The 21,330-nt window shown below is 37.3% G+C and overlaps 3 protein-coding genes across 4 annotated transcripts; 1 reads left to right on the top strand and 2 right to left on the bottom strand.

Moving 5' to 3' along the window:
• Positions 1–758: 758 nt before the first annotated feature.
• On the bottom strand, positions 759–3,048 carry LOC137721661 (transcription factor FAMA). 2 transcript variants are annotated; one of them, XM_068460682.1, is made up of 5 exons: positions 2,991–3,048; positions 2,726–2,836; positions 1,871–2,635; positions 1,330–1,797; positions 759–1,169 (listed from the first exon to the last, which is right to left on the bottom strand). In XM_068460682.1, exons 2-5 carry the CDS (start codon positions 2,750–2,752, stop codon positions 1,077–1,079), a joined length of 1,353 nt encoding a protein of 450 aa, XP_068316783.1. In that variant the 5' UTR covers positions 2,753–2,836; positions 2,991–3,048; the 3' UTR covers positions 759–1,076. The 2 variants fall into 2 exon arrangements, with proteins under 2 accessions (XP_068316783.1, XP_068316782.1); XM_068460681.1 differs by lacking the exons at positions 2,726–2,836; positions 2,991–3,048 and having other exon boundaries at positions 1,871–2,674.
• Positions 3,049–4,534: 1,486 nt separating this feature from the next.
• On the bottom strand, positions 4,535–11,076 carry LOC137721884 (26S proteasome non-ATPase regulatory subunit 1 homolog A). Its single transcript, XM_068460911.1, has 13 exons — positions 10,725–11,076; positions 9,811–9,880; positions 9,391–9,496; positions 9,116–9,227; positions 8,870–9,038; positions 7,438–7,901; positions 7,192–7,327; positions 6,853–7,101; positions 6,547–6,767; positions 6,150–6,408; positions 5,797–6,029; positions 5,198–5,699; positions 4,535–5,074 (listed from the first exon to the last, which is right to left on the bottom strand). Exons 1-13 carry the CDS (start codon positions 10,865–10,867, stop codon positions 4,751–4,753), a joined length of 2,988 nt encoding a protein of 995 aa, XP_068317012.1. The 5' UTR covers positions 10,868–11,076; the 3' UTR covers positions 4,535–4,750.
• A 2,862-nt stretch (positions 11,077–13,938) lies between these two features.
• LOC137722666 (cytochrome b5-like) lies at positions 13,939–20,788 on the top strand. Its single transcript, XM_068461719.1, has 3 exons — positions 13,939–14,236; positions 19,606–19,672; positions 20,384–20,788. The coding sequence occupies exons 1-3, from the start codon at positions 14,150–14,152 to the stop codon at positions 20,632–20,634; spliced, it is 405 nt and encodes a 134-aa protein (XP_068317820.1). The 5' UTR covers positions 13,939–14,149; the 3' UTR covers positions 20,635–20,788.
• Positions 20,789–21,330: the final 542 nt, after the last annotated feature.

Genomic DNA, 21,330 nt, shown 5'->3' with positions numbered 1-21,330 from the left:
TTGGAAATGTGTCAAATAACAACAAAAGTTATATGTACGTCGTGCCACTATCGTTACCCATTGACTTTTTATAGGAGGCGTATATACATACACATACAAGGACAAGTACAATAACCCTTGTTAAATAATGAAGGGGGTCTCCCATTCTCTTTGAGTGAATCTCTTGGAAGAGACCAAGAGCTCATATGGGTCAACCCTCCTTAATTAAGACAAATGTGAGCGAGCAAACATATATAATTGAATTGGTGATGGATGAACCTTCACAAATTTAAAAGACCAAGGGACCCTCTAAGCTTTGGCAACATCTTGGTCATCTGAGTGCAGCCGAATACCACCAAAAGAGTCATTGCTGACAAGTCAACGACCCACGGCAGCAAGGTACGGGGACCCGTTGACCTTCCAAAATTATTTTCAAGTTTCAACCATGCATGACAGAATACAGAAGTTGTCTACTCCAAACTGGCCATCCCCACAAGAGAGAGAGAGAGAGAGAGAGAGAGAGAGAGAGAGCTTATCTGCACCTTTGGAAAAGGATATCACATATGCATGGTTCTTACCTTTGTACAAACTATGGTCACCAATATATACCATCGTTAAAATCTAGTTATAATACAAGAAATCATGCATACGGTTCACTCATTGAAATTCATTTAACTGGTATAAAAATAGAGCGGTCGATACATTTGTAGCCTGAATAACAACTCTTTAATTTTACTTTTTGTATGATATTAACGCAATACATCAAATCATACCACCAAAAAACTGGAGAGGCATGCAAATTAAACTACTTATTGCTTTGGAAGATTTAGGACTACATGCCTTTTACAAACAATATGGAAGATGAAGTAATTTAAGGAAAATGGGAAATTTAAAGTGGTATTATATATTATATATACCAGGGACCACTTTGCTAGATCAATTTTCTGTATTTAATAAACCAAGACGGTAGTACTAATGATAAGATTCAGGTGGCAGGGGCATCACGAAAAAAATTAAACTGATCCAGATCTTGATCTTGATCTTTCTTCAACATAAGTGGCTAGCTACTTGAACTTGATCATCGATCTCGTGTATGATCACATGCTGGCGGTGTTTGCATGGATAAAACTGAATATCTGCTGAACTGAACTTGCAATATCTTCAGCTGTGAACCTCGACTCACTTCCAACCTGCCCATCATACACATGCATATAATTAACTCATTAACTCCCTATATTATTAATCGGATGAAATTGTGAATTTCTCGAGAGTGTGTTAAGTGTGTTAGTTTTGTGTGTCTAAATAACATTGCTTATTATCTTTAACATCTGCTGAACGGAACGTACATACCTTGACATTAAAGGAATATAGAACAGTTTGTTCAATGGTGGTAATGTTAGTGTGAAGGATATTAAGCTGCAAATCCTCAAGCGCAGCGATAGCCTTAATCAGCTGCCCCGGTCTCCTCTGAGATAGAATCTTGATCATCGCATCAAACCCTAAAACCTTCACCTCAACATCCGCAAAGCACGACTTGTTCTCTGCAGTTTCTTCTCGAAGCCCCGTTTCATAGTCCACAAACTTTATCGGATCATTCGGATTATTAATAGATAAATTAGCAGCTGGAAAGATTAATGGTCCTCCGCCACCTTCAGCTGCCTGTACTGCCATAGCCGCCGCCGTGGCAGAATCTCCCACTTGTCTTGGAGGTGCTTCTCCTAAGAGCCTTCGCCTCTTCTGTGATTCCAAGCACTGAAGTAGCTGCTCCAGTTCTCTCACGAACTCTATGGCTCCCCCAATTATAGAAGCTTGATCCCCCTATATAATGTACACATTGAATTAGTTATTAACCAATATTCAAAGAAACAAATTAAAGAGTATATATACATACTCTTTGTACGTATGAGCCCGGCATGAGGGAACGGAGCACGCGAAGATGCTCATTCATTTGCTTCCTGCGGTTTCTTTCAACCGCAATATGAGTCATCCGCTGGCTCTCAACTTCTTGAGTCGTCTTGGTAGTTCGTGGTCTTTTTCTTTTGTTCTTGGCTGCTGCCGGCTCCGGTTGTACTCCTCCTCCTCTAGGGTTGTTTTGATGCTCTTCTCCAAGAAAGTGGAGCTTCTGCACTGAATTATTACTACCAGAAACCCGAGCTTCCTCATCTTGTTCTTCTTCCATTGACTTTGTCTTGTCTTCTTCACCCAACCCTGTGAATCTCTCTTCTGCTTGTGGAACCATGAGAGAGATCGACTGGTCTTGATTGTTGTCCAACTTGTCATTCAACACCGGAAACTTGAGGAAGTAAACAGGGTCAATCGCAGGCTCTTCCTCCGAAATCTTGGTTTGGTTTAAGGCCAACTTTTGTCCAAAATCGGCAAACTGCATCACATCGGCGAAGCTCAGTTTGTCAAAAGAAGTACTAGTTGAACCACAAAACCCTGCTGGAGCTAATTGCGTGCTTATTTGCTGCTGCTGCTGCTGCTGCTGCTGTTGTTGTTGTAGTTGATGATGATTGTACATCAAGTAATTCACCATTCCATTGTTGTTATCGCTTGAATTAGTCTCGTCGACGCGAGACTTCAGCATCTGTTGATCTTCTTCATGATGATCTAGGGTGTAATCCAGGTTGTTGAAGTTGCTGGGCGGCATAAAAGCCTGCAATGTTTCAAAGTCGTCAGAGCAAAAAAACAACATGGTGATGAACTGAAGTGATGATAATTAAGCAGTGTGAGATTAATTTTGTACCGAATAGTTGTTCTCTTCCTTCTCCATATATAAATATTTGATGACCCAGTAAAACTCGAAAACCCTAGCTAGGGCCAGGAGCTGATTTCGTGCACGGACATATTACCCTACCTGAAAAAGGTGATAAATAATGCATGAAATTACAAACTGTAAAAAAATCAATTGCTTGAGGATAGTGACAAAGTTTGATAACAATAATCATGAAGATTTAGTATCTGTACAAATTTATCTATGACGAGGAACTGGACCCCAACAAAACACCCACCTGTTTTGAGAAGAAAGAAGAACTTGAAATGTTGAGGTTTGGCTACGTGGTTCAGTTATGTCGTCGTGTATGTGTGTGTGTGTGTCTATATATATATATATATATAGAGAGAGAGAGAGAGAGAGAGAGAGAGAGAGAAGGGGGGGGGGGGGGGGGGGGGGGTTGTGTGAGAAGGAGGAGCCTTGTGGGATTAATATTGTTGTCACAGTTTCACCTCACTTTCACGGCTTTCTTTAATTTATGGGTGTCACAGGACACGAGCTAGCGCCAGTGGTATACTCTCCCCATGACCAATATTAAGGCTGAGCGCTTTGTCAAAGATTAATTTCATCATTTCAACTTTACAACTTTTCAAAGAGATAGATATTAACCTACCAACAAGATTCACGAGACCTTATTCTTCTTTTTCTAATCTTAAACTCACTTTTCTGAAAATACAATTAAAGAAACAAAAATGATACTCTTACTATATTATTCATATCACATTTGTACCATATTTTTCTTATCTCATTTGTAATATTGTCTTAAAGAAATAGTCAAAATAAATCTCTAATTTTAACTAAACTGCATATAATTTCGTAATGATTTAATTGATGGCATATTATCAGTAATGAAAAATTGTACATTGCCAAATTTCTTACATTAGATCGATAAAATCGGTTATTATCAGAGCGGTGATTTCTGCTCCCATTCAAGTGACGACAACAATGGAATAGTAACTCATTAGAGTGCCCAAATGTCCAATTAACAAACCCCGTTATTTTATTATTGATTTTTTTTTATTCTATTTTTTAACTGAAGAAAAAAGAGGTTGTACGTAAATCAATTCTCTTTTGTCCTTTTTTATTGTTAACAAAGTTCATTCTATACCACATATTCAACTAAATTATAAGGGAAGGTGATAGACTTAGGTGTTTAAGGAGAAATACATTACTCTAATCACCCTAGCTAAGTCCAGGCCTGCCAATCAATATTTTTTACCCGTTAAACGTATTAGTAGTATTTAGAAAAAGAATTTAAGTTGATACCATTTAATATTATTAAAATATTATAGATGTTATAAATATAAATTATATAATATATATTTATATTCTTCAGTGTGGTACCTAATACCATCAGTAATGGTGTCAAATACCAATACCGTACCATAAAATTTGGGTTAAGAACAATACCGTGTCATTATCGATCGGCAACTCAGTTGGCACAATAATTTGAAAAAAAATCCACCCCTACATATCATTGTGATCCAATTCTCCCTTTACATTAATATAAGGGAGCCGAGGAGGTGGGTTTTCGCAATCAAAGTTGGCAAACCGAAAGCCAACACCACATGGTCTCAGCTCCTTGCGTAGTTAAGTCGGCGGTGAAAATTTGATTTTGTTTCCTTTCTTTTAACCATTGGAAGCAAGTTTGACCATCCGTTCATCTTCATGGTGTAATCCAGGTTGTTTGTTCCTAGGCGGCATCAAAGCCTTCAATACTTCCCAAGTTAAAGCGAAAATACAACATGGTATAACTGACCGATTGACGAAAATATTTGTCGATAAAGCAACAAGCAGAAGCGATAAGCATTCATGAGTCCGCTGCAATGTGAAATTTCGTTCAGACAACCACAGTATCATCGTTGATGACCAGCGAATTCATAACTCATGAAATCACATGAAAATGAAAATTCAACATTTTCGCCGGAAAGTAAAACAATCTAGTCAACAATACCCGCAGAATATTCAGAATACCATTCCGGCTTACTGAACTGAGAATCATGCAGTGTATTCAAAGGCTTGAGGAGGCTGTGGTTCCTCATCGACTGCCATGGCGGCAGTGGCTGCCGGCTGTCCTGCTGCTGCTCCACCAGCAGGTGAAGCTGTGGAAGACGGTGTGTCTGTAAGTGATAGCACCTCAGGTTCATCCGGTTTCAGGTCTCTCAAGAGAACAAATCCAGATGGTGCTAACTTGACTGGCACATATCGGCTATCTTCCAGAAATTTAATGTATTGCTCCTGTGCAGGAACCACCCTAGCTGGGTTCGTCAAAATCTCAAAACAAGGCTCAGGCTCTGATTTCTTCTCTGTTGAGCTATCAACCTGCCAAAGAGAATAAAGTGGTTTCGATTAAGAACAGTTATGATGTCATAAACTATGGACTGTATTGGGAAGGGAGGAAGAAGAAAAAAAGATGGCATGGAGCATTATGCCCATACTGCTTACCTGCATTGCATCCCCATCTTTCTCACTCGATGATTTTCCTTTTCCAGAAGTCTCGGCCCCAGATAATTTTTCAGCATTTGCCTTCTCTGCTTCTTTCTTGGCCCTAGCTTTCGTGGCCTTTGCAGATGTTGACAGCACAGCAGTGGGCAGTTTTATGGCCGACGTAGTGGTTGGCACAGTGGTGGGTTTAGGATATTCAAACAGTGAAGGCTTTGCATGTGAAAGGAACTCAAACTTCGGAACTTTCAGGTCCGAGTTCAGTCCTATCAAAGCCGTTGGTGAGAATGACAAGCTTAAAAAGTATATAAGGGGATACCAGTACCAAAATTGGCTGAAAACAGCAAGGCCAACAACTGCAGTAACTTTATCATGTTTCGTCTTGGAAAGCAGTCTAATCGTCACATTTCTTCCCCCACCATCAAGAATCCCAGAGGCCAAGATTGCACCCATTTTGCTCATGGTGTCCTCATGCTTGTCAAGAATTATTTTCTCCAATTGCCGCCTACACAAAAATTGTTCCAAAATGAGATGGGGAGAGAGAGAGAGAGAGAGAGAGAGAGATAGAGTTGGGAAAAGTGGCAGTTTTACAAAGACAGTACCTGAATGCTCCAACGCGAGAATCACTGGCTTCACTAATTTGGACCATGACCATCGCCATTGCAATGAGGGCACCTTGGCGCACAAAATCAACCACATCTGAAGTTAGAGGCTCTAGCAAAGAAATGGCCTCACTCAAGCCAGTACCAGCACAAGAAATGCCTACGGCAAGAGCAGCACCATATCGAACATGAGGATTGTAGGACTCAGATAGCAGGGAGACAATTCGAGGTGTCTACAATTACCAATGCAATTTAGACATATAAGGTATTTGTTAGATCAATAGAAAAGTAAAAAAGGGCATCAGCAGATGATGCAGTATCAGAAACATAAATATGGAAAAACAAGTACAAACCTGCTCTGGCTCGGAGTACAAGACAAACCCAAGTGCTAGAACAGCAGTCCTCCTAACATCATCACTCACATCTGATACAGCAAAATGCAGTAGCTGACGGATGGCTTTGTTGTTTGCTGTCCCACTGTAGGCCAACGCCAGTGCATACATGCCACCATAACGTAGAATAGGATCTTGATCTCTTGTCATCTGCTCGATTAGAGTGTCAGCTTCTTCTTCTCTCCCATATACCGTCAGAGCAATCCCCAACGCTAACCCTCTATAACATACAGTACAGAGTCAGCGCAGACCACAGATCACTTTCATCGATAAATAATTCTTAATTTATTTTATTTTATCACAAGAACTCCACAAGAGCACAACACAAGTAAAAAACTAACCACTTAATGATCTATACCTGATAATCTTTTCATGCTGTGTCTCATGTGCATAGGCAAGCATCTCACTAGCCTTCTCACTTGCAGTTCCAACCATAAGCAAACCCATACTAATCCCAGCAGCTTCACCAGCAACGGCACTGTCAGTATATAGCACAGTTTTAATGTCATCATAGATCTCTTCATCGGCAGTTCCTAAAGCTGACAAGCCAAGACCTAAGCATGCACCATGTTGAATAACCTGCATCAAAAGGTCCCATTAGAAAATTTTAGCAATGTACTTATGTGCACAAAAAAATATAAACACTAGTACATATAATGCACACCTCCACATTAGTACTACGCAGGCTATCGCGAAGGAATTGTTTGATGCCCTCGCCATGGTTGGCATGAATCAGACCCAGAGCATACAGAGCACCACCTTCTGAATATGGACTTCCACCGCCACCTGCTGAACCCTGAGGCAAGTAAGGTGCCATCAGCGATCTTCCCTGCTGCAAGTGGCCTCTGTGGATAACACCTAGCCCTGCTGTTGCACTGAACTTAGCCCAATTTGTAGCTCTACTTAACCAGTCCTGAGAATTTGTAGAACAGAAGTGGTCAATACTCATAGAAAATATATCATTGCAAAAGATATAAAGGAAAAGCTGAGATATCTGGCTTACCAGATTCTCCCTCAGGAACGTGTCCACGGTTGTTCCAGCATGCATAATTGCATTAGCATAAATTGTAGCACTATGGCATACACTATTTCTCATCTCGACTGACTGCTTTATTGTCTTCAAAATAAGAAGATCGGACCTATATGCAAATCACAAAAACGGTCAAACCACTTCTCAATCACTGTATTCCAAAACTACTTCATAAATTAATGAAATAAAAAAATTCAAGGAATAATATAGCAGCCTCACTTGTTGTGACTGTACAAAAATTGTAAAGTCAACTGTATTGACGTTTCTCCAGACAAAATTCCTTTAATTTTTGTCAGCCTTTCAGAATAGACCACTTCTTTCGGATCTTCATTCACAGTCACATTAGGAGTAGAACGTTCATCTGTCATTTGAACATCCTCTGCAGCAGAACTTTCGTTTTGAGAAGCTTCAGTTGATTCTGGCTGCACGGGTTCTGAAGGTTGAGTCTTCGGAGGTGAAAGGCGGTTTCTCACATTTAAGAGAAAAGCTTGGTGCTCATTCTCTATTAGATCAAAGGCTATTTGATATGCCAAAAGTGCATCATCCTTGTCTTCAGATCGCAGAAGCCTTTCCAATATGTTCGCTACACCTTCTGGTTCATCCAGGAACATGAGACACTGGCAAATGCTCAAGTAATCAGGAGAAGGTAGCTTCTGATACACTTTGACAAGAAGACGAAGGACCTGTACAAAGACCCAAACGAGTTCAAATGTTTGTCGCTCTACATGATAAACAAAATTAGCACAAGGCATGACTTGAGATAGACAACTCTTTAGTCTTTACTAAGGGGGCAAAAACAGTTGAACAAGTAGTCCACTACCAAGTGAAAATAAACTCTATAACTGCCGCAATACCCTAATCCTAATTCCACAGGGAAATTGTCAAAACATAATCAGAATTGAAAGGACGGGACCTAGGCTGGTTTTTTGTATTTCAATTAAAATTATTATATAATAAATCGCCATAAACGACAAAATTTAAGATTACCATTAGGGAGACAATCTTAACCGCATTAGACACAACCAAAGGTGTTGGAGCATGCAGTATAAAAAGTTAGACAAATACGTAAACCTAATGTTACTTGTCCAGCCAACAACATCAAAAATGATATCAAAATACAGGTTCCACGTGTGCTACAATTAGTTCAAAAGAGTTTACTTCTCCCCACATTTAGAAAATATGTTACAATTCTCACAATGAGCATTTCCTTTCACTCAAAACACCTCGACCAACTCAAATACCCATACCACCATTATAAAAAAAATAAAAAATAAAAAACTAGCACTCTGAATGCAGCTTTTCTGCCATTTTAAATAACTCCACAAACTCTAAGACCTATATGTTATCGCACCTTAAATTACTATGAAAGAGAAACCTAACTACATTGTGAAAGTGTAAGAACACATTGAAGCTATGTAGTTTATTGCACCAACATACTTCTATAACAGGAACTAACAAGAAAATGATTTATGTATCACTGCATATTCCTAGACAGTATACTTGATACAGACGGTATACTTGATACAGACCACATAACAACAGAAACATCATACTAGCAATAATTTGATGGTAAAAGAAAGAGATACCAAGTCACATGTATTTACAGCACAGATGCTAATAATGTATCATCAATGCATAGGAAAAACCTTACCTCGTGTCTATATTCTCTAAGATTAACAAAGGAATGAGAGACATGAATGCAATATGACAATGTTCCTTGAACATTATCACTTTTTATGATTGCTTCCTCAAGCTTATCCAATCTTCGACATTCAATTGCAATACCCATAGCTTGTTGGTATTTTCCATCCATGATGCACCTAAATAGAAAGGAAAAAAGGGTAAGAAAGCTAAAGGTAACAATTATTGCATTTAAAATCATTAGAGGGCTGCATACTTGTTCAGCATTCTCTCCACAATGGCCTCCAACCTAGAATCCACATTTACTGATTCAGCATTGGATTCTGCTGCCTTTGACTTCAGACTGGCATACTCATCTATAGCTTTGGCTGACGAGAGGAGCAAACCACGACAAAGTTCATGTAAATGCAGTCAGATTATACCTTCTCAAATTTCCGTATATAGATGAGAAGTAAAATTGTATGTTTTAACGCCTCTAAGTTTCATATTCTCTCTCTCGTACAGGTAAAAAAAACATAGAAACATTCTTACCAAGAAGAGTATGAACATAATAAGAATCGTCCGACACATCAAACAAGGAACCAGCTCCAAGGGCATAGGAAAGTGAGTCATTAAGTTCACCCAAATAGTAGAAAACCTAGGTGAGAAAAAACATAAGTCAAGTAAGGAAAATATAAGGTAGTAAAACTTACACATCCAATGAAATATGCAATCTTCCCTCACAAGAGGATGAAGAGAGACACAGATTTGAACGCCTACTGATCATATTCACATGTAATTATTTAAAATTTCTCGTTTACTAATGGTTCTTAACTTCCAAGTATTTATTTTCAATCAAGTTGAGCCCTTTGGATGCAACTCGCAAGTAAATTCAGAAAGTAACAATCAATCTTGTCTGTCACACACTAGTTTGAAACAAATAATCAAGAAAGCAGAACAGTTAATTTTTACCTTTGACACAAGCAATGCAGCCAGTTGTCTCTGATGCAGATCAAACTCCTCATCTTCATACAAACTTTCTCTGCACAACAACATTACTCAGAAAAGAAACAAATAAAAGAAAAAAAATACAAAAGATAAACTACAAAATTTAATTGTTGCAACATTTCCAAAATCTCATAAGCATGACTAAGGTTATAGAAGCACACTAACACTAGAACCAACTTGCAATGACAAGACACATAACCAAAAGTTGACAAGGCACTAGCGTAACCCAGTTAATACGTCCCCAGTACTAAGCTTTCTCTTGACTACTTCGACAGTAATGTTTGAAAACTGAGTTGCAAAACGGAAAACTAAGCAGTTCATATTTCTATTAAGTCCTAAATATAGTATAATCAGGGCTTCAAAATACCAAAACCCTCATCCACATTCTTATTCACCACCACCATTAGTGAAATACAGTCAACTCCCCATCATGACAACTCCGTATCTGCTTTCTTATTGGATTATATACTGTCATCACCTTCACCACCGAATGATCAATTACTATAACCTACACACCACTCAATTCCATCACCACCCAAAAAAACATTTGCTGATCTCCAACAGATAAACCCATAAGACCCTAATTTTCTTAACTGCACAAGAAAAGAAACCCTCTTTTAATGATAACAAAGAAAAACTGTGTGCAAAGTATACAAAATTTCACGAAATATCAAATCTTTCACATCATTGATTACTCAATTCTCAAAAAAAAAAAAAAAAAAAAAAAAAATACAAAAGTAAATCTTCCCCAATTTTGGCTTAAGTTTCAAAAATTGTTTCCCTAAGTTTCTAACCTGTCAAACAGATGAAGAACAAGCAAAATGCAAACCCTAATCCCGAAAATTCAACGAATACAGAGGGTGAAAGAGAGAAAGTACATGATGGTTACGCTAGTCGAGATCTCGGGCCAAAAGCCGTCAACCAATCTGTTGAGGTTGGACAAAGCGTGGAGCTTGAGCGAGGGATGGGTCTCATTCAGCATAGCCAGTAGCCCACCGGCGGAGCTCACCAAGGTCGCCATAGCTGCACCGACACCGACCGCTTACACGAGCCCTAGGGTTCGTTCGAATTGGGATCGGGAGGATTTGGGTTCCGATTTGGGGAAAGTGGATTCGAAACCCTAGCAGCACCCCAGTAGAAAAATAATATAATAAAGAGAGAGAGAGAGAGAGAGTGGTAGAGTTCTGGTTTGTGATTGGGAATTTGCTTTGTTCTTCTTTAGTCTCTCGAGGTTTAGTAGGAGTATGCTTACCCAACAAGTCAGAAATACTTTTACATAGTTATTACAAATAACAATGGACCAGCCGGATTCTAATTACTTTTCAAGTTGGATTCGATTTTACTGAAAACAATTTTTCAAATTATGAAACCCTACACACCTTACTCTCTCGCCAATCAAAATCTAACACTATGTTTGGACGAGAAAAATGAACTTGAAATTTGGATAAAAGTTAAAATTTATAAATTGACATACACTAATTCTCTTATTTGGATTCATAAATATAGAAGTTCAGAATTTCCGCGTCGAAAAAAACTTAGAATTTGAAACCTCCAATTTTCAAGTTTAAATTCTATGTAAATATGTGTCATTTCCCAATTTCTATGATTGAGAGTTTAAAATAACAAATTTCGTATTCAATTTCACTATTCTTTTAGATTAACCAAACAAGAAAATTCACAAACTTTAGAAAATAAAATCTCATCATTTCAATTTCCATCATTTTCAAATTTCTTTTATCTTAAATTTATTCATCCAAACACAGTGTAATAGATTACCTTGATAATGACAAGTGACCCTTTATCATAGTAGTAAAAAGTTATTGAGTCCTTGCATGACAGAGTGGTTTCAAATTTCATTGATAGCTAATCTAACATCTAATTTAACAAAATATATTATTTGACCCAAAAAAAAAAAAAAAAAATTAGACTACCGATAATGCTAATACGTAGGTATGATAGTATATTGGAACCTGGGGTCGGCCTTCCTAAAAGCTCTCCCATTCCTGGCCAACCCTATAATACTCATTCTCAATAGCCAACCCTCTTCGGTTGGGTCGGTAGCAGCCAAATCCTTTCAATTTTCAGTCTTCTCTCTTTTCCCAACATTTTTCTTAACCTTTTTATGTCTATTTTTCTCGGTTGTATTTGGTCTGAGCTTCTATCTCAGTGTTCTTGAAACTTTGCTTCAGTCCACTTGAACTTGTCTCAGATCTGCCATTTTCCTCTTCAAATATCATTCTCATTGCATGTCCTTTACCATCTACCTCTACTACTCAACTCTATGGAAGTTTCCTTCATGGATCTTATCTGCAGCGCTCTTCGGTGGTTAGTAGCTTTTAAAGTGTTTTTTCCACTATTTGGTAGGATTATGATTTGTTGGTTCATTGCTTTTTGCACTACCATATACCTCCATTTTCTATTGATCCATTTGGTTCGTTTGTTTGTCTTCTAGGTGGTGGCAGCTGATATGGTGGAGGCGGCTGTTTGCTTTCTTCAATTCTTGGTTTTTTTTGCTTTCGTGTTACTATGGCTTGCCTCTTTTAGGCTTATTTACTGTAATTTATTTATATGAAGTTGGCTTTGCTTGGTTGTTTTGGATTCTTTTATTTTATGATTCTCAACTTTGTTTTAATAAAATTTACTTCGATTGACCAAAAAAAAAATTGTCACATTGCGGATTGTGTTTCACCGTAGTAAATGTAACCATAAATTGGTTATTTATTATTATAACTAGTGAAAAGACGGGGAAAATTATTATAATTGTAGTGTTGCAGATCATTTTACTTGAGCAAGTCCAGCGGTAGCCCATTTGGTTAAATTTCCGTCGGCCTAAAAAAAGGCGTTCCAGCGGTCCAAAAACGGGGAGGCAATTGGCGCAAGGGCAGGAGCCCGTTGGCTGCCTAGACATAAACTGTCGGGCCTTGAGCCTGCTGGCAGTGGCTGGCGTCGGCAATGACGTCACGAAATAGAAGCCCAGGCCCACCCATGTGCACCTAACTGAGCCGACAACTCGTTCCCCTTGGGTTGACAACCGTTGGATTTTCAAAACTCTTTCAATATGTCATGCGGCACAATCTGGGCCATCCAACAGTGAAAAATCAACGGTCATAATTAATTTAACGGTAAAAATATTTAAGAGTGAGAATAGTAAGACAATAAATTGCATTGTCCTTACTTTTGCTCCCTAAAACGGATGAACTTGTTCTTAGAGTGTTTTGAACTTGTTTAAAAATAGAAAAAAACAATATTTAATGAAAAATTAGTTGAATCATATTATTCTTAATTTATTGTGAGATACTAATTATTATAAATAAAAAAAAACTGTACAAAATAAATAAATTATTAAAGAAAAAACATTGTAATAATGATAAAAATACTCCTACCACATTCGATGTATCATTTTGGATTGCTTTTGAAGTTTTTTGTTTGAGGAGCATTTTTGTCTAATGATTTTTGGTGAAGCTTATGACACCAAAAAAATACTGTTCATTGGGCCCTGACTTTATATATAAAGATGTTTTGGTATTTATGCCGAGGCGGGACTATTGGACAATGCCCAGAGTTGCTATACCAAATTCCAATCCAGAGTTGCTCTTCCAAACCAAAGTTGACAATGCTCTCCAATCTTCTTTGCTCCATCACGTTGAACATGATCAAAATTAATGCCCAAAGTCTAATGTGTCAACAATTCATGCTCAATCCATGGTCAAAATTACTTCTTATTAGTAGAAAGTTTAGAAGAAAGCGGTGACTACGGGTTGTGTTTAGTGGGAGTGTTATTTTGGTTTGTGATTCCACTAGATAAGACCAACAAAGCATACAAAATAAAAAATAAATATTTGCGAATAGCGTTTGCCATTGCCCTTGCCCTTGTTCTTGCCAAACGGGTGGACTCCTAACTGATGGAATGCTCTTAGGACTGCAAGACGCGACATAATTAGAAAAAACGTGGAAATAGACAACAAAACGGACCAAACTTTCCACCAACATCAGCAGTTCAGGGACCGAACTTTCTACGAAATTCACCAGTTCGCTACCAACCAACCAAACAATGCCCTGTAATCTTTGAAAATCACCAGGTCGAATCACCAGTTCGCTACCTACCCATATCTATTTCCCCTTCAATAACCTAACCATCCTCTCTCTCTCTCTCATTATTTACCCTACACTGACTGTTTTCTTGGTAGTCCTCCCCGCATTAAATGATCTACATTTGTATTTAAGCAACCCTCACCAGCTCCCTCAATTTTCCACCTGCATTGTCTCCTTCATCAGTACGCAGCGGAGATACCAAGAAAAGCAAATGGGTGGTGACGGAAAGGTTTTCACTTTGGCTCAAGTCTCCGAGCACAACACCCCCAAGGACTGCTGGCTAATCATCAGTGGCAAGGTTCTCCCTTTTCCCATTTTTCACCCTATGATATGAAATCTAAGCATCTTACTTGCTTCTTGGATTATATTCTATGTCTTTATATTATATTTGAAGGCTTTGATTCACTAAGGATTGGGAATTTGAATTCTTTGCCTGCGAGTTTAATCATACATATGATGAAAATGCCAATTGGGTTCCCTTGTTAGAATCATGGATCTTGGGTTTTATTTTATTTTATTATTATTATTATTATTATTTTAAATAAACCCACCTGAAGAATCTGTTGTTTTTTTTTTACTTTGGTGAAGAAGAATCTGTTGCTATGCATGTTAAAATTCATGCCCATAATGTAAATCTTGAAGACGTTTCGGTTAATTTCATACCACGAAACTTTGGTTGAGCTGATTATGTTTATGGCTTGCTGATAGTGCAATTGATGACTTATGTTTAGGGGCCCTGATGGATTGGACCACTATGATCTTTAGATATAAATTCAAATGGATGTGTTTCTGTAAAGCACACTACTAAATGGTTGCATTTGCAATTTGGTTGCTAGTGATTCGACCAAGACTGTATGGCATAGGAATCTGGATATGGGACAACCTGATTTATAGAAAATATAAAATGTTGGAGGACAATTCAGAAATAAATAAAAATAACAGAACTTGAAATTCTAATACTTTATTAACTAAAAATACTTGCTATATAAAATGAAATTACAGAAACAAATACAAGAACAAAATGGTACTAACTTGATTACAACAAGTAGAGGCTAGCACAAAAGCTATATCCTTCGAACATTTTTTCCGTCCCACTCTTGTGCTTGTGGTTCTACAATGTTTGCTCGATCAGGATACAACTACCTAATTCTACAACCCGCACTGGATTATAGAATTATAGCGAATTGCTTTGTGTGTTTACTCTCTTGAATGTTTGTACGGAGGAGAAGGAAGAAGAAAAGATGATATTCGATGGAACTAAGGACTCCAATTATATTGGCTCTTTCATACCTCTTCAAATACCTTTTAGATGTATTTGAAGCTATACAACTCTTTCCAAAGAGTTGCGTTGCCCAAGACCCTTGTCTTGATTAATTAATATTAATATTATAGTATAATCATCAAGCCTAATCCACACAATTAGTGGCCCAAGCCCATTCCAAATGGTCCAACACCTAATCACTAATAAAGGAGACTAAAGCAATAAAAGGACCTCAAGTTGCCTTGAGTTCCCCGGTGTGGGACTTAAAGGAGCTCAAACTCCTACAATACCCCACATTTTGAGCTGACTATTAGGTCCTAGGGTAAGGTGAAAAATGAGAGTAAACAATAGAAGTGACACACATCAGGAGATGTGGCTTTTGGACTTGAACCTACCTTAGTATATACTTATCAGATTTACTAGATGACGTAGTGAATATAAAATCTTGAACTGTTCATCTTCGCAGTAAACCAAGACAATAAGCAAAACATGTCACACCAACACATCACAAATTCATACATTTGTGTTCATTTTGATCCTGAACAAATCCTGGATTCATGAAAGCTTTAGAGAATGTAGCTATGTAATTCTCATAAATGCGACCCCACATTTACTCTCATATAAATGATATTGATTAAGAATAGGCTACCACTATTCCACTTGATTTACAAGTATCAATATCATTAAACTAATGTATCCTACACCCATTAGCAGTCACCACACTTCTTCCATCATAGGAATGGGTATGTAAGTGTGTTTCTTCTTTGAAACTAGCCAAACTAGTTTGCCTATTGAACCTAGACCATAGGATCTCCAATCAGCTAGGTTAGGTTTCCGTTTGGCAGTTTCATTTTACTCTATTGACTTTAAACCCATTCCCTTCGATGTATGTTTAACTTGCTCTCTAGATAAACCTTTAGTGAGCGTATTATCTTTTGACTTGACATAGTCAATAGAAATTATACCACTAGAGAGCCATAGCTTTATTGTATTATGGCTTCATCTAATTTGTCAAGACTTCCCATTGTATACACTATTTTGATTTTTATACCAAGAATCACATCAGCTAGACCAAGATCTTTCATATCGAAACCTGATTTCAATATCTTCTTGGTCAAATTTATTATCTCTTTGTTAGTTCCCATTATAAACATATCATCTACATATAAACACAACATAATGCAAACATTATTTTGAGTTTTTGTGTAGGCACACTTATCACACTTATTTATCTTAAAACCATGTGTGATCACAATATGGTCAAATTTTTCATGCCATTGCTTTGGAGTTTGTTTAAGCCCATATAGCGATTTCACAAGTTTACAAACTTTGTGTTCTTGACCTTTAACCACAAATCCCTCGGGTTGTTCCATATATATTTCCTCATCTAAGTCTCCATTTAAGAACACAGTCTTTACATTCATTTGATGTATTTCCATGTTATGGAGTGCAACTATAGCAATCAACAGTCTTATTGACGTAATTCTCGTTACAGGCGAGTATGTATCAAAGAAATCCAAATCATGTTTTTGACGGTATCCTTTAGCTACCAAACGAGCCTTATATTTGTCAATTATACTATCAAGTTTTAATTTCTTCTTAAAGATCCATTTGTACCGAATTGGCTTATTGCTAGGGGGCAAATCGACTAATTCCCATGTGTGATTTTGCATAATGGAATCTATTTTACTATTAACTGCATCCTTCCAAAATGGAGCTTCAGGAGTGGACATGGCCTCCTTGAATGATGGAGGTTCTGTCTCGGTTAATAAGGTCACAAAATCAATCCCAAAGTCCTTTCGAATTTTTGTCCTTTTACTCCTTCTAGGTTCAAGTTCTTCTTCTTCTTGAACTCTAGATGAGGATGAACCATCATCATGTTCTCTAGGTTCATCATTAACCTCAGATACATCATCATATAATCTCTTTTTCAAGAAGTTAGACTTGCCCATTTTGTATGGAAGTATATCCTCAAAAAATTTTGCATTTATAGATTCTATAATAGTTTAGACATGTATATCACTTACTTTGGAATGGAAAACTAAGAATCTATAAGCTGAACTATTAGATGCAAAACCAATAAAAACACAATCTATAGTTTTAGGCCCTATTTTTGTTCTCTTTGGCAATGGAACTTGTACTTTTGCCAGGCAACCCCACACTTTAAGCAATTTAAATGTTGGGGTTCTTCCTTTCCATAATTCATATGGTGACTCCTTTCTCATTTTAAGTGGAATTCGATTCAAAATTTTATTTGCAGTAAGTAAAGCTTCCCCCCACAAATTGTGTGGAAGCCCAAAGCTATGCAACATAGAATTGATCATGTCTTTAAAAGTCCTATTTTTCCGTTTGGCAACACCGTTTTGTTGCGGTGTATAAGGGGCTGTTGTTTGATGAATTATGCCATGTGTGGCACAAAATTCAGCAAAGGCATGAGACTCATATTCTCCTTCCTTATCGGACCTTAAGACTTTAATATTCTTGTTAAGTTGATTCTCAGCTTCTACCTTATATGTCTTAAACATATCCAAGGTCTCATCTTTACTATGAAGTAAATAAACATAACAAAACTTACTGAAATCATCTATAAATGTTACATAATAGTTCTTTCCACCATGAGTTGGATATGATCTAAAATCACACGAGTCACTATGAATTAAATCTAACAAATTATTGGATTTTTCATGCACCGATTTAAAGCTTTGACTTGCAAATTTCAATTCTGTACAAGTCTCATATTTAATATTATTTAAATAATGAAGTTTAGGCAACAAGCCTAAATTATGCATTCTAAAAAGAGAACGAAAATTTACATGTCCTAGCCTAGAATGCCATAAATTAGAAGAATATAATCAATGTTCTAGCTGGTAAATGTATTTTGAGACTAATGATGTGCCTGGTAAATACGTTGGACTTATTTACTTCTCTATGAGGTTTAGAAAGTATGGAAGTACATGGCATAATTGCATAATATAGTCTCCTGTTAAGCACTAACCATGTACGCAAGAGGTAGTGTACTCTAAAATGTGCACTAGACCTTGAAAAATTGAGGGAATAGCCTGTTTTTAAATGCCATCGTTCAATATGTGCGTGTTTGATTGAACTTCATACTTTGGCTTTAAGTCTTCAAGATTGGGGTTTTGATAAGTTAAGTGTTTATGGTGGCAAAAGGTTTGGTTCGCTTGTGAAGGAATTACTGAAGGTATATCAGCAGATGCCTGTTTTCTTAGAAGTGGAAAGCTTGTTCACCATTGTTGGTACTGTTTTTTCATTTTTAAATGTTTTGTATTTATTATAAAAAAAAAGAGGTCTGTTTCATCGACAAATGGAAGCATTTCATTTGTGGCTTTTTCTTCCGAAGTTCTTTTTGGAGTCTAATGTACCGAACATCATGAAGCTTAAATTTTACGCATCTCTTTAAGTAATTCAGGAAGTCTGGGAGTTTGGGGATTTTGAAATCCCTGGAAGAAGTACTATACTCTTTTCCAATCTATTCAACATCATGAGACTGATGGGCTTAGAGTCCAACATTATGCTGAAGTAGGTAACAGGGATGACTGTTGGTAGTCATAACCCTTTTGGCAGTTTGATTTGAAAAATTTATTGACAACATGGAGTTGATGCCTACCTTGACCTTTAGAAAGGTCAAGTGCCTATGAAACTCTTTCTCATTGATTTAGAATACTATTTTGTTCCTCTTATATCTTTGTAGTTTGTAGTTTACTCCAATAATAGTATCTATATTTTTACTGTCACTTTAGTAATTTATTTGGTATTTGTCTTACTAAGCTTTAGGATTTGGATAGAAACGTCTCCTTCTCTTGTTCTGCAAATCTTTGAGTATGTTTTGAAACACTATCTTTGATGTGTTGACATGCTTAGTGATGAGATTCTCTTGTTGTTTTTGTTTTGTTGTTAACAAAGATTAAGACACATCCATTTTAAGGATGCTTAGATAGATACTTGCGAAGGAAGAATTGACTTTGCGTATAGCTGTTATAGGCAAAAGAATAATGTTTTATTGGACAGATGTAGGCATGAAGATGGATGAACAAGGCCAAAATAATTAGCTGCTGTGTGGTCATATAGAATTATGCTTCCTGTCATCAAGCAAAATTAAGCTCATCGAGCTGATTACAGTATAGAATTCTACTTGTTTTCACATATAAGACAATATCTTCTGATCATTTCCTCTTTTGTTTAAAGGTGCATTCTAGGAACTAGAGGTGTGCTTGAAGTTTTTATAGTTTTACACTATCACTAGACATTGAATGACCAAACTAGGATCTAAACTATCAAGGTGTTCGGTATTTCTGTCTTTTTCCTAGCATGAGACAGATAGCGTGCTTGTTTTTCTCCCCCAGTTATATCATCTAAATACCGCCAATTTCTTCTTTTTGGATCAGGTTTATGATGTGACCAGGTTCTTGGAGGACCATCCTGGTGGTGATGATGTTTTGGTGTCAGCAACTGGTATGATGTTAAATGAAATCTCGTTAAGAATTAATTTTTAAATTCATCAAGAATTAGCGAGCAATATACAAACTTCATTTAACATTTGAGTTAATCATTCACACAGAGTCCGATCAAATTGAGCCTTTAGGAAGCTTATTTAGAGGTCACCTTTTGTTGGCCACTTTTCAATGTGTTTCAAGCATCTGAACCATCTATTTTTGCTAGCATTTATTCAGTTATCATCCTTGATTCCCCTTTGGATGCACAGACATCTGATTGTGATCAAATAAATAGACGATCATAGTGCTTCAGTTAACGCTGAATTGTGGTGTTGATAATCAAATAATCAAATAATTCTCTATTTCACCATTTAGTTGATTCTTTACAAGGTTGACACTTGAATGGAGACTTATAAAACAGACTGTTTTTATTGTTGAACCACACTGCAGGGTCGGCCTTATAGTATCCCGCAATAGGAGGAATAGGAGGGATCTGATAAACTATATGTGTGATATTTATGCACGTAATATTCTTTAACAAGCCCTTCAACTTTGTTAATCATGTTGACTTCACTGTATCAACGGCATGATCAACGGTCTGCAGAGATCTGCAATGTTTGTGATTTTCCCAATTGAAAATCTTCTATTATATGTGTACGCTGTTTCTTGTCTCTTTATGCTTTTCTTTGAATACGAAGAGAACTTCACGTTGCTATATGTACTTTCCCAGGGAAGGATGCAACTGATGATTTTGAGGACGTGGGTCATAGCGAGAATGCCAGAGGTATGTTGAAGGACTTCTACGTGGGAGAGATTGATGCCTCTACTATCCCCAAAAGTACCACATATACTCCGCCGAAGCAGCCTAATTACAATCAGGACAAGACTTCAGAGTTTATCATCAAACTTCTCCAGTTCCTGGTTCCCATTGCAATCTTGGGTTTGGCTTTTGGCATCCGCCTTTACGCCAAGTCATCTTAAGGTTCATTTAAGGTTCTAGATTATGTTATTGCGACATAATTATTAGTCATTTGTGACAAACTAATGCTACAAGGTTGGTTTGGGCAATCTAAGACTTGTCTCACTGTGTTGTCTTGCATCGGATGGTATTTTACTGGTATTGTGTGCTTCGTAATCGTAACTGTTTCACATTTTTCTTTTTATTTTTTCTTTAAAAAGGGGGACAATTAGTGGCAAGCTACGATTATCCATCTCTTTCAGGCACGGGAAGGTTATGGAGAATTTTACTCTGCCCGTGGCCACAGTCAAGCAAACTCATCAGCTCAGAGCATCCAACCCGGGCCCAAGTAATTCTCACGTGCACCAGGGAAACCCTCTTAAACCCAATACAAGCTCGCCCATTTACACTCGAATATCAATGCCCGTATGTAAAAATCAACTGATAATCATGTGAAGCTTTGGAAGTGGAGAAGAATCAAAAGGATATGCCTTATCCCTTAAAAAAATAAAGGGCTTGCAAGTTGCAACCCCACCGTGAAGCTTACAAATGAACAAGGAATGGTGGACAATCATGAGACTCAAGAAACATATAGGTCCCCCATGACATTAGAATCCTTTTCTTGCAAGAAATCTCTAGATTAATACCTTATAACTCATTTTGGAGACTTCATGGTGCTTCCTATTCAACCTATTGCGATATGAGTGGTTTTTTTTTTA

Source organism: Pyrus communis, chromosome 17 (genome assembly GCF_963583255.1).
Source record: "Pyrus communis chromosome 17, drPyrComm1.1, whole genome shotgun sequence".
Taxonomy (NCBI): Eukaryota; Viridiplantae; Streptophyta; class Magnoliopsida; order Rosales; family Rosaceae; genus Pyrus; species Pyrus communis.
This window is presented reverse-complemented; position numbering and strand designations above follow the sequence as displayed.